The sequence below is a fragment of the Neopelma chrysocephalum genome, unplaced genomic scaffold (genome assembly GCF_003984885.1).
Source record: "Neopelma chrysocephalum unplaced genomic scaffold, ASM398488v2 Primary Assembly neopelma1_174, whole genome shotgun sequence".
Classification (NCBI taxonomy): Eukaryota; Metazoa; Chordata; class Aves; order Passeriformes; family Pipridae; genus Neopelma; species Neopelma chrysocephalum.
The window spans coordinates 573,945-585,998 of record NW_020897836.1 but is presented as its reverse complement, the minus strand read 5'-3'; the positions used below and the strand labels follow the sequence as shown (position 1 = coordinate 585,998).

At 49.1% G+C, this 12,054-nt stretch overlaps 1 protein-coding gene across 1 annotated transcript in view; it reads left to right on the top strand.

The window, feature by feature from the left end:
• Positions 1–12,054, top strand: part of SFXN5 (sideroflexin 5) — a 96,357-nt gene that overhangs the window by 40,737 nt on the left and 43,566 nt on the right. The window contains exons 6-9 of the mRNA XM_027701920.1: positions 2,974–3,059; positions 3,390–3,443; positions 5,211–5,267; positions 6,060–6,125. Coding sequence (XP_027557721.1) covers positions 2,974–3,059; positions 3,390–3,443; positions 5,211–5,267; positions 6,060–6,125 — 263 coding nt within the window. The remainder of the gene's footprint in view (positions 1–2,973; positions 3,060–3,389; positions 3,444–5,210; positions 5,268–6,059; positions 6,126–12,054) is intronic.

Genomic DNA, 12,054 nt, shown 5'->3' with positions numbered 1-12,054 from the left:
TGATAACGAGGTTGGAAGTCCTAAAAAACAGGGATCATCACGGCTGTTGCTATTTGTTGTGGTGCCTAAAGGTTTGGTGGCAACTTTGTATGGGGCATTTTAAAAGAAAAGGTTAAACAAAAATGAGTTAACGATCAAATTGACAATGAAATCGGCCCAAATCCAGAGCTGTCAGAGGAGCCGAGAGCTGTCAGATGAGCCCAATTTCACTATCTGAAAAGGATAAACTGGAACCTCTTGTCATTTAAAAAAAAAAAAAGAAAAAAAAAAAAGAAGAAGAAGAAGAAGGAAAAAAAAAAAAACCCAAACGTTTCAAATGTTAAAATTAAAATGTAACATTTATGCCAATCGATCTGTGAAATTTAGTGACAAAATTGGCAGCCTGCTCCGGCATAAAAACAGTTTGAGTCTTGTATTTCACATAGGGGGGGATGGGATTTCCTCAAGAGAGGCTGTGCTGGGCTCGGGCTGAGCCAGCCTGGCCGTCCTTGCCCGCAGAGCCCTGCTGGTGTTGGGGGTCAACAAAACCCCCCCTTGGAGACGTGCTCGGGGTGTGTATGAGCAGGTTTAGGGCCCATCAGTCAATACACTCTGCTGGCTGTGCCCGGGGAGGGGTTTATTTCCCCCCTCCCCGGTAGATGATGCAAAATAATTCAGTCTGGTTGAGCTCATTGTGAAAGAGATTAAGGGCTTGTTAAAATAATCGTTTCTTTTCTGGCCCCGGCGGCGGCTCCCCTGACACAACCAAATCCTGTTTGCTCTTCCCTCGGTTACAACTGTTTGCTTTTTCCCTTCAGCCTCCATCCTTTCTGTGCCAGGCTCAGGGATTGACCCCAGGATCACTCGTGGTGGCGGAGTGGGGACAGGATGGGATGTAAATGTAGGGAGAGTTTGGCTTTTACCCATTTTACCCATTTTCAGCCCAGGAGGGAGCAAATCCAGCCACTGGAATTGCTCCCTGTGCTGGATGGGTGAGAGGTGTAAAGCAGCTGCTGGGCTGGAGCCTTTTACCCTGGGTTTGTGTTTCCTCCTCCAAGGGGAGGAAGATTTCTCCAGATTTAGGAAATTCAGCCTCAAACCCGGGCAGTGAAGACGGAGCAGACGCCCCAGCTGTGCTCAGCTGCCACCCACAGCTTTCAGCTCCCTTATTTTCCCCATCCATTTAAAACTGGGAGGGTCTTGATGAGGTTCTCGGGTGCCCTTGAAGACCCAGGTTAATTTAGGGGTGAGATGACTCTTGGATTTGGGGTTTGGAATGGAAGAGCTTGGGCTGCTCAGAGCTGACAGATGTCCAAGCAGTGGCTTTGGCCCTGGCTTTGGGGCCATAAAGGGACATTCACACCTGATCACCAATTAAATTTTGTCGCTGATGCTTCTCTAGTGTTTAGAACCTTTCTTTTTTTTTTTTTCCTCCCATGTATTTTGTTTTCCTTCTTAGTTATTTTTTCCCCTGACAGTAATTAAAAGTGAAATTGTACATTTCTTGACAGACTCTTGCACATATGGAGAGTTTGCATTTAAACGTGCCTCTTTCAGTCATACAGATTTTGGGTGCTCTTTTTTATTTATTTATTTTCCTCCCTGTATTTTTTTTTATTTTTTTTTTTCCTTTTTCCCCCTCCCCGGCTCTCAGCCCTCAGCTTGACAATGTGAGTCCCTGCCCGCCGTCTTCCCGCTCCTCCTCCGGAGCCTCATTATCCCGCTGGCTTTAGGGGGAAAGTCACTCCCGGGGGTGAGGAGGTTCCTCGCCTGTTGAATTCGTTTGGCTGCGAGCGGGGCGACGGAGTAATTAATGACGAGCCCTGGCCGCTGAATGGAAGCGGTAAATTAGCGTAACTCGCACAGGCTGGCGCCCGGCCAACGCACAGAAAAGTAGCTGCAACTTCACCGAAGGCTGTGGGAGGAAAAGCTGGAGGAGGAAGAAGAGGAGGAGGAGGAGGAGAAAGGAGAGATGCAAACGAAATCAGGCCGCCCCAACCCCGCCACCCTTTTGTTCGCTGGTATTTCTCCCTCCCCGGAGGGTTGAAGTCGCCTCCTCTTCAACTGATGCTGCTGCAGATGTGCCGAGGTGGCTCGAGCTCAGCCTTGCTCTCTCAGGGCTCCGGCAGGGAAGTTTCCTTGCAGTTTTTTTTAGGGATAGAGTGAAAGGGAAACGGCGGAGAAGATGGTCCGAGGGTGGGGATGAGCTCACAGCCTTCTTGCCCAGACGCCTCGGAGACGTGAGTGTCCTGAAAATAAAATGTGTTTGGAATTAAAAGGAGTTGCTCAGCCTTTATGCTCCTGGTGTTTTTGCAACAGTCTTCTTCAGAAAACAGCAGGCATTTAAGGCACAGGAGGGGATAAAAGGACAGTGGTGTTAGGAAGTAGCTCATCTTACCTGTCTCTTAACCAAGAACTCGTCGTCCCATCCTCATTTTCTGGGTTTATCATTGGGAGTCCCCTTGCTTTGCATCCCTTTCCTTTCCTTCAACTTCTCATGCTCCGAAAGGAAAAATTGCCATAGAATAGGGAAAAAAATGGCCATAAAGCAGGGGGAAATGCCATAAAACAGGAAAAACTACCATAAAACAAGGCAGTTTGTGTGTCAGAGATGGGTCTTTAGAGAATTGCAGAGGTTGTGTCCGTGTGGTGGAGTGAGACACGTCCCAAGGACGTTCTCAGGACTTGTACAGGAAAAATACATTTATATGACCTCAGATGGGTGACCTGGCAAAGCCTGTGGCATCTCAGTTCAGGCAGCAACTGGAAACATCTGGCCAGATGTGCTGGGACAAGCTGCTGGAAGCCTCTGGGAGACGATGATCGTCACCCCAGGCTTGTAACCCAGGCAGGAGTTTTCACAGCTGAGGGTATGACACATCAACAAGGCTCTTAAAACAAAATCCAGGCTCCCAAACAGGAGCACATGTGCTTCCAGGTGGCATTCCTGTCCTCAGATGTTCAAATGGGATTTCTTTCCTGTGCTTCAAACAGGGAATGTGCCAAAGGAAAATCGGAAACCCCCCTACCCGTTCTTTGCTGCCAGTAGTGACAACTTTGAACTCTTGCCTTCAGGCAATGTTTGTGTTTTCCTCCAGAAATACCTGGATTAAGGAATTGATTGTATTTTAATGACCTGATCTTTGCTGCCAGAGTATTTTCAAGGTGTGTTACAAGCAGTAATTAAAGATGCAAAGCTTTCACGGGCAGCTACGTCACCCGGTTTCACCGCTGGAAAACTGGGAGGCAAGAGGCTGATGGGAAGTTCAATAACTAAAATTAAGTAAAGCCATTAATGAAGATAATTTATTCAAGCTTAGAAATAAGCTTGGCTGTTTGCATGCCTGGAAGAGCACTGAGAGCAAAGCAAAAGAGCATTCACTGATGGGAAAATCTCTTCTCTTTTGCAGGTTGTTGGTCTCCTCTTGCCCAACCAGACGCTGGCATCCACTGTGTTTTGGCAGGTAGCACCTGCTGGGATGGGTGGGGAATGTGGGGGAGAGGAAAGTGGAATTTTACCTGGAGGACAAACTGATGCACGTGGCTGTTCTGCTCTGGTCATGGTTTAGGGAGAGGACGTGTCTGGATATAATTAGGGAAGGGTTTGGTAGGTCTGGAAGGGACTATAAACCAATATAGGGCTCTGTTTTATCCCACAGCTACTTTTGCCATCACAAAGGAAGTGGCAAAATGGTCCAAAATTTCAAAATCAGCTTTTTAAACCCATTTTGTACAGGTGTAAATGTAAACAAACAGAAAATTTTGACACGTCTGCTGATTTGTGGACACCCTGTCATGTGGTTTGGATCTTCCCTGGTGAATTCCCCTTGGAAGTGCAGGGCTAAAGATGACAGGAGGCCCCATTCCCAGGAATTTTGGGAATAGCTGTGCATTGCAAAGCCAAGGACCTCTGCTTTCAGTTTGCTACAGGAGCTTTGGGAAAAAAATAGTCTGTGTGTAGGGAGGTGTTGGTGTAATTTCCCACTAAAATTCTGGGAATTAGGAGTGCGGGGAGGAGGTGTGCACGTGAATGAGTTATATCCATAGTAAACACGCCACTTCAGTGCGATGCCAGCACTCCCTGAGACGAAGGAACAAGTTATTTTCAGCCTTATTTTCAGTGGTGAATGTCTTTTTATTGTCTGCAGTGTAAGTGACGATAGGGAATTATGCAGTTGCGGAACATCAGAGCAGAGTGGGATCTGCCTGGGGTGTTAAAAGCATGGCAGAGCCGAGAATCCATTGGAAGGTGCCAGTTACTTGTGGTCTGGTGGGTCTAGCTGGAGGTTGTGCCCTTTGGCTTCACCTGCTGGGAGTGGGAGAGTGGCTGGAGACATCCTGGCTTGTCCAGGTTTTTGTAGGCAGCTCCCCCCACCTGTTTTTAAATATCTGTGTTGGAATCACAGAATGGTTTGGGTTGGAAGGGACCTCAAAGCTCGTCTCATTCCACCCCCCTGCCGTGGGCAGGGACACCTTCTACTAGCCCAGGTTGCTCCAAGCCCCATCCAGCCTGGCCTTGGGCACTTCCAGAGATCCAGGGGCAGCCACAGCTTCTCTGTTCCAGTACCACTTTAATGCCATCTGTATCCATAAGCTGGTACATCTGCTCATCTCCTGTTCCTCAGCTGAAGCCTCCTGTGACCCTCTGTGTGAGAAACTTGGAGCTCAATAAGTGGCTGATGAAACGGCTGCTGGGCTTCCTGCTACATCCTAACAACAAGATGGATTTGATGCTTGGACATCAGGAAGAATTTCTTCACAGGAAGGGCTATTAGACATTGGAAGGGGCTGCCCAGGGAGGTGTTGGAATCCCCATCCCTGGAGGTGTCTAAGGAACAACTGGACGTGGCACTCAGTGCTCTGGGCTGGGGGACAAGGTGGTGAAGGGTCACAGGTTGGACTCCATGATCCCAGAGGGTCTTTTCCAACTCAAACGATTCTGTGATTCCCTGAAAATAAAGACCAATAGCACCGAGGTGTCACTGGAGGTGGATTGGGCCAGGAGAGGAGTTGCACATCAAGCTCCCAAGGGAGCAGAGCTGCCCTCTGGGCACTGAGAGATTCCTGCCCCTCGCTTTGAAGGCCATTAAACCCCACTCAGACCACCCGCAAACCTTCGGGACGAGGCACCAGGGAGGTGAATTTTCCCCCTAGAACTCCCACTTTTACAGAACATCCATTCATTTTCCTCAAGTCCTGCTGATGCCTGTCTCTCCTTGTTCCCTCTCTAGTGGTTGAATCAGAGCCACAACGCCTGCGTCAACTATGCAAACCGCAACGCGACAAAGGTGAGGAGACCCAACATATGTGGCGCGTCAGGGCTGTTTTGACACGGCAGCAGAAGCCCTGTCTCTTCCCTGTTAATGGAAACTCCGTGAGGGATTTATAGCTTGGCCATTCTCCTGTGCAGGCTCCCAGTTTAACCCCTCAACTGGAAGCAGCACGAGGGTCTCGGTGTCGCATGAGTGATGCTCGGTGCCCCTGAGCTCGTGGTTCAGGCTGGGGTGGGATGGTTTAATTGGTATGCAAATGAGCACAGAGCAAAGGGGTGTTGGGGTTTTTGGGCAGGACGAGGTGTCTCCCTGAGCACGCTGTCTGCGCTGCCGGGAAGTGGTGGGGCTGCTCCCGCTCTCCTCCTTCTCCTTAGCCTTCATTCATCCCGTGTCAGGATGTGGGAAGCCGAGCTGGAAACCGTCCAGCTCATAGAGATAATGTTTCAGAGACAAAATATTTAATGTGGCGAGTTTGGGGTTCAGCACTAGAGGGTAAAAATGCTAATTTGGTACCATTTGCTGAATTTCATTCCCGTCCTCCCTTTGAGCTGCTATTATTATAATTTTCTGATGCCAATTAATTTTCCGTTCCCTTTAACCTCGCTCATGAGGCCACGGTTTCCCTCGCTCTTGCCTCTGCTTGCTGACAGACCGTGTGTCACAGAACAATATGACAAAATTCAACCTGTCTGCGCTTTGAAACAAATAACACCAGAACAAACAAACAAACCAACCAAAAAACTTGGTTGCGTTTTAATAACCAGAAGTTTGTTTACTGAAAATATGTTTTGTTTTTTCTTTCCAAAGCCTTCTCCGACATCCAAGTTCATCCAGGGCTACTTGGGAGCTGTCATAAGTGCTGTCTCAATAGCAGTGGGTAACGCTTTATATCTCTTTATTTCGTGACTTACGGCGGCGCCGCGGTGCTTTGGAGATGCTTGTTTGGGTTGCCAAGCATGTTTTTGTCTTTTAATTGACAGAACTCAGCCTTCATAACCAGAAATATTGTAACCCTGAGGTGTGTCTGTCCGTGCATGCCAAAGCTTTTCCCCAGAGGGAGACTTCTAAGTGCTTCCAGAACTCCCTGCGCCGCGGCTTTGCTGCTCCGTGAACTCAAATTATCCAATTATCCATTAACTGGGGGTGAATTTACCTGTTCCAAATTAAAATGGACACTTTGAGGCTGCAGGGTGATGGCGTGGCAGCTGAGGTGCTGGAGAGAGGCAGGACTCTGGAGGTGTTCTCCTGGTGGGTTGGCACCTCGATCCACAGTGCTCGGAATTGCATCTTTTGCCTGTGGACATTTTTCAAGCTGGAAATGGTGCTCAGATCTTGTTATGGAATCATGGAATGGTTTGAGTTGGAAGGGACCTTAAAGATCATCCAGTCTCACCCCCTGCCATGGGCAGGGACACCTTCCACTAGCCCAGGTTGCTCCAAGCCTGGCCTTGGACACTTCCAGGGATCCAGGGGCAGCCACGGCTTCTCTGCCCAACCTGGAACGGGGACCCTCCCAGCCAGGAATTCCTTCCCAATATCCCATCTATCTCTGCCCTCTGGCAGTGGGAAGCCATTCCCTGTGTCCTGTCCCTCCATCCCTTGTCCCCAGTCCCTCTCCAGCTCTCCTGGAGCCCCTTCAGGCCCTGCAAGGGGCTCTCAGCTCTCCCTGGAGCCTTCTCTTCTCCAGGGGAACCCCCCCAGCTCTCCCAGCCTGGCTCCAGAGCAGAGGGGCTCCAGCCCTTGGAGCATCTCCGAGGCCTCCTCTGGAGTCATATCTGAAGTAACCTGTTGGAGAGGAGCTTTTAACATCACTAAAATCATTGTCTCTTGACTTTTAACACTCCTATTTCCCAGTAGCACAAGGTGACATCGGTAGCAGGGTCAGCTCATTCCCAAAGGGACAGAGACATTTCTCAGGAGCAACTCATGGAAGTTATTTCTTACATCGGGTTTTCAAATAAGCCACTGAAGTAAAAGGTTGTACCTTTCCTGCTGGAACATTAAGGATCCCACAGCAAATACCAAAAAATGGTATTTTTTTCCCCCTGGCCAAGATTTTTTCCTTTTTCTTGAGCCACAGAAAGTTTGATTTTTCTTCTTGTGCAGCTGCCAGACAACTTTGCAAAGGGCGTAGAGTTGTTCAAGTGCCTTGAGGTTTTGAGGGGGAACTGTCCATTTGATTGGATACACATCTGCTGGATAGTTTTCCATGTTTCTGGCTTGGCCTGCTCTGTATCCCCCCTGTTACCCCTTCACTGCAGAATTAACCCTGCACAGCCCAGCCTGGTGTGAGCTCCCACACTTCATAACCCCACGGAGCTGCTCCCACAACTGAGGTATAATCCAAATCCCCATCCCACCAACCTCAGCGCTGTGTTTTCCATCCACAGCTTCCATGGGAGAGCTTGAGTTTCTTCCTCAGTCCTTAGTTCAGCATTTTCCCACCCTGTGAATTCCTAAAGCGAAGTTCTCCGGCTTGACATGCTGCTGCTGCCACTCACAACCTGCCTTCCAACCCCCTGCACGGCTCCAGGGATGGAAATTCCACATTGTTGGCACTAATGCTCCTCTCCATTTCGGCAACAGGGGCAGATTAGAGGGGCAGGAGACCCGGAGGAGTCATGTTGGCAGAGTTTTGGCACCCTGAGGAGCTTTGGTAAGGAAACCACTGAGAGGTGTCCGTGTTGGGACAGCTGGTGCAGGTCTTGGAAATCTTTGGTTCCTCCAAGGCTGACTCAGCTCCTGCAAAGAAGTTGAAGCAGAACAACATGTTCAAAGTGCAGGAGGGGCCATCAGTGGTGCTGTGAGAAACACTCGTGTAGAAAGCAGAGAGTGAAAAGCTCCCCTGAGACCTGTAGATGATAAAACTGCAGCGTTTCAGCCTCGTGCAAGGGGAAATCCTCCTGCCAGAGGGTGTTTCTGCCTTCTTGCAAGTGCCACCCTGGTGCCACCGGATCCACTGGGATCCACTAACCCTTGGTGCCTGTGAAGAGCTCTGGAATAGCAATGGTTTGTAGCTGTGGTGCTCTGAGGGTCAGAATATCGTTACAGGGAGGCAGGAGCTTTCCACAGATCCATGGATGTGGTTGGGGGGGTGGAGAAGGGCAGAAGCCTTCATGGGTTCTTCTTCTTCCTGATGTTGGAAGGAGGTCTTCTTCCACGTGGAGCCGCCTCCACAGGTGCTTTCTCCTTCCTGCTGTTGGAAGAAGATCCAGGTGGAGCAGATTGTGGCACGTGGGGTGTGTGACAATGAAATCTCTGTGCCCTGATGTCCCTGTAGCCGAGCCTTTGGGGACACTCCTGACGCCTGTGTGGAATAACTTGTGTCCTCCTCATCCCTGACAGCACTTATTCCCTGCTGAATTCCCAACGTGGAGAAAACCCTGCAGAGCAGGGAGGGATTTTTGTGTTGTAAATACCTGGATTAATAACTCAAGCGCCAAGTTTGGTTTTTTTGTAAACGACGACGACGACAAATAACAAACAGCCCTGAGGTTCATTTCATGGTGTCCTCAGCCCTCATTAAACCATCTCTGCTGTCAGTTAGCAACAAATCAGCTCCCAGTGTGAGCCTCCCGTGGGCTGTGGAGAGCCAGGATTAATTAAAGTGAGCCCCTTCCACATTTGCAGTTGGCAAACGATGCTTGAGAAGGCTTGGGAAGGGACAGAGCAGCTGACCTGGGATTGTGCTTCCCCCCCTGGTCCTCACCCTCTGTGTGTTTTACAGGAGGGACGAGCAAATCGCTTGTTCAAGGAGCAGGTTTTGGCTTTATGTGTCTTGCAGTTGGAGAAGTCTTAGGAAGTCTTTGGAAACAACCTGATTTTCCTCCTGTTTTAGACAGAGAGGAATCCCTGTCAGAAAGGGGAGATTCTTCTCCCTCAGATCCAGTGCTACATCCACAACTCCTGATTTCCAGCCTTTCGGGATGAGTTTAGGGAGGAATCAATATTCTTTCATTTGATATTTTTCAATATTTTCTTCCCCAATATTCCCTTTTCTTTCCACCTATTCTCATCCCCACCTGATTCACACAGAGCTTCGTGCAAGGAAAGCTCTGCCGGGGTCCAGGATTTTATTTCTTCTCAGGTGAAGGGAATCACTTGAAGTAAGGCTGGAAAAGATGTTTGGGTTGGAAGAGATCCCAAAGATCATCCAATTCTAACCCCTTGCCATGGGCAGGGACACCTTCCACTAGCCCAGGTTACTCCAAGCCCCATCCCACCAGGCCTTGGACTCTTCCAGAGATGGACCAACCACAGCTTTTCTGGACACCCTCTAAAATTTCTCTTTCTATGATCATAGTTTATTTTTATCCCATTTTCTATAAACCAGCCTCTTTCCTGCCTTTTCCTTTGGTAGCTCCTGTTTTACCGCTGTTCTGAGCCATAATTGTTATTTTTTTTCCCCAAACAATTGAGTGGATTCCTGTGATTAGGCTTTATTTTCTCAGATCTGGCTGCTGTTCCTGATGGTGGTGTATGAAGCTTAATTAATACCAGCTGGTTTTCCTAAACGAGGCAAACAAAGGCAGAGAGGAGTAAAAAAGACTTGAGGAAGACCAAGCGTGTTTTAAATGTTTGGGATTTTTTTTTCTCTTCCCCAAATATTCCAGTGCCAAGAGCTGTACAGATCAGAGGGTTTGTAATTAGGCAGAAACTCTTTCCAGCTCACACACACGCTCTTACTCTGCTATTTTTTTCCCACTTTTAAAAGGTTTAAAAAGCTACAGAAAGCCAATTTTATTGGTAATGACTGCTTCTTATGTATTATAATTTTATATGTATAATTATTTTTATTATTTATATATATAAAAGTAGGTTTCTTTAGCTCAGAGAAGTTGTGGCTGCCCCATCCCTGGAAGTGTTCAAGGCCAGGCTTGGAGCAAACTGGTCTAGTGGAAGGTGTCCCTGCCCAGGGCAGGGGGGTGGAAGTGGATGATCTTGAAGATCCCTTCCAACCCAAACCATTTTAGGGTTCTCTGATTCTTGATTTCAGATCCAAATTCCATTTACTGTGTTATTGCTGATCCCTTTTGGTTCTGACTCAGTGCTGTGACCTCAAACTTCAGTTTGAGGTCAGAAGGGACTCTTGGGGCTGCCGCGAAATGATTGAAAATTAAATCGGGTCCAGACAAGGGCTGTGAGCAGCCACTCTCCGGTCTCTGGGTTGCCACTGGTGCTCAGACCTTCAGATTGGTGACTGGGGGTGTTGACCCAGGGGTTGCCTCAGCTGGAGCCCGTGGGGATGAGTCCTTGGGTTCCTCGTGGCATCTCACAGCGGCGCCGTCGTTGCCGTCGTCTTGAAATGAGACCTTTATCCCTCAGTTTTTCGATTTCCACGATCGTGGCTTCGACTTCTGCCAAGAGCAGCTCCAAACCTTGCTCCTTGTGATACTGGAGACCTTGTGCCAGCTCTCTGAAGGGTCTCCTCTCTCCTGCCAGCCCTGTTTGGCCACATTTCCACATCTCCCCGTATGTTGTCGCTCAGCTCCGGGCTCAGGTTGCTCCTTGTCCATCTGTTGTCCACTCCACGTACCCTGGAGGTGCCACGAGCATCCCTGCTGCTGGCATTGGGCTTTCCTGATGACAGGACGGGCTCTAATTAGACCATGGGAAGCCTGGCAGGGACACAGAGTGTGTTTTATTTATATAGGTGTAAGTTAACCAGGAAACATCTCATGACAGCCAAGGTTTAGGTTGGATCTCAGGGAAAGGTTCTTCCCCCAGAGGGTGGTTGGGCACTGCCCAGGCTCCCCAGGGCAGTGGGCACAGCCCCAAGGCTGCCAGAGCTCCAGGAGGGTTTGGCTGATCCTCTGGGGCACAGGGGGGGACTCTTGGGGCTGGGCCTGTGCAGGGCTGAGGGTTGGGCTGGATGGTCCTGGTGGGTCCCTTCCAGCTCAGCTTATTCTGGGATTCCCCTTTGGGCAGGGGAATCAATTCCCCCCCAGGGAAAGGGGAAGCAAAACCACGTGTGTGAGGTCAGACACTGCTGATGTAAAGGGATGGTGGGGTTTGCCCCAATTCCCAAGCTCCCTCCTTCCCCTTTCAAGCACACCAGGGTTTGTAACTTCTAACAATGTTTTTATTAAGTCCAAGTTTGGGATTCGTGGTCTTGTCAGCACAGAGACAAACAAATATGTTGTTCTCACTTAGCAACCTGAGCTAAATTCTGACAAAAGTAGGTGTTTTGTCTTCTTTTGTGTAAGAGAGAGAGAGATGAAGTGTCAGTAACCATGACTGCCAGCCAGGCTGGATGCTTTGCATTGATCTCCACACTTAAAATGTACCTGCTCAGCACTTGGATGTTTCTTTTTGTCTTACATTACTGGGTGATCTTGCCTTAAAAAATCAGGCGATTAATGCCATTAACAACTTTGGTTTGTCAGCTCCTATAATGACTCACCTTGGAGTCACTGCTGGTCAGACAGGAGGGTGTTTAAAGCATCTCTTCACAGGTATACCCAGATCTTTTCATTTTGGACGTGCCTCCTTGCTTCCTGATCCCAAATCCTGACTCTGGGCAAGGCAGTGGAGGTGGGGAACTGATGCCAGTGGGATGTACTGATGCTCTGGGTTATTGCAGGGTGCACACCCAGTGCTTTCACAAACTGAAAGTTTATGGGGTTAAACTTGAATTTCTGTAAAACCAAACTGGGTGAAAACTGGAGAAAAACGGGACAGTTTCAGATTCCTGGTCTGGTTTGCTGAGGTGTCCTGTGTCTGGAGCTCCAGGAACAGCTGAGGGAGCTGGGGGGGCTCAGCCTGGAGAAAAGGAGGCTCAGGGGGGACCTTCTGGCTCTGC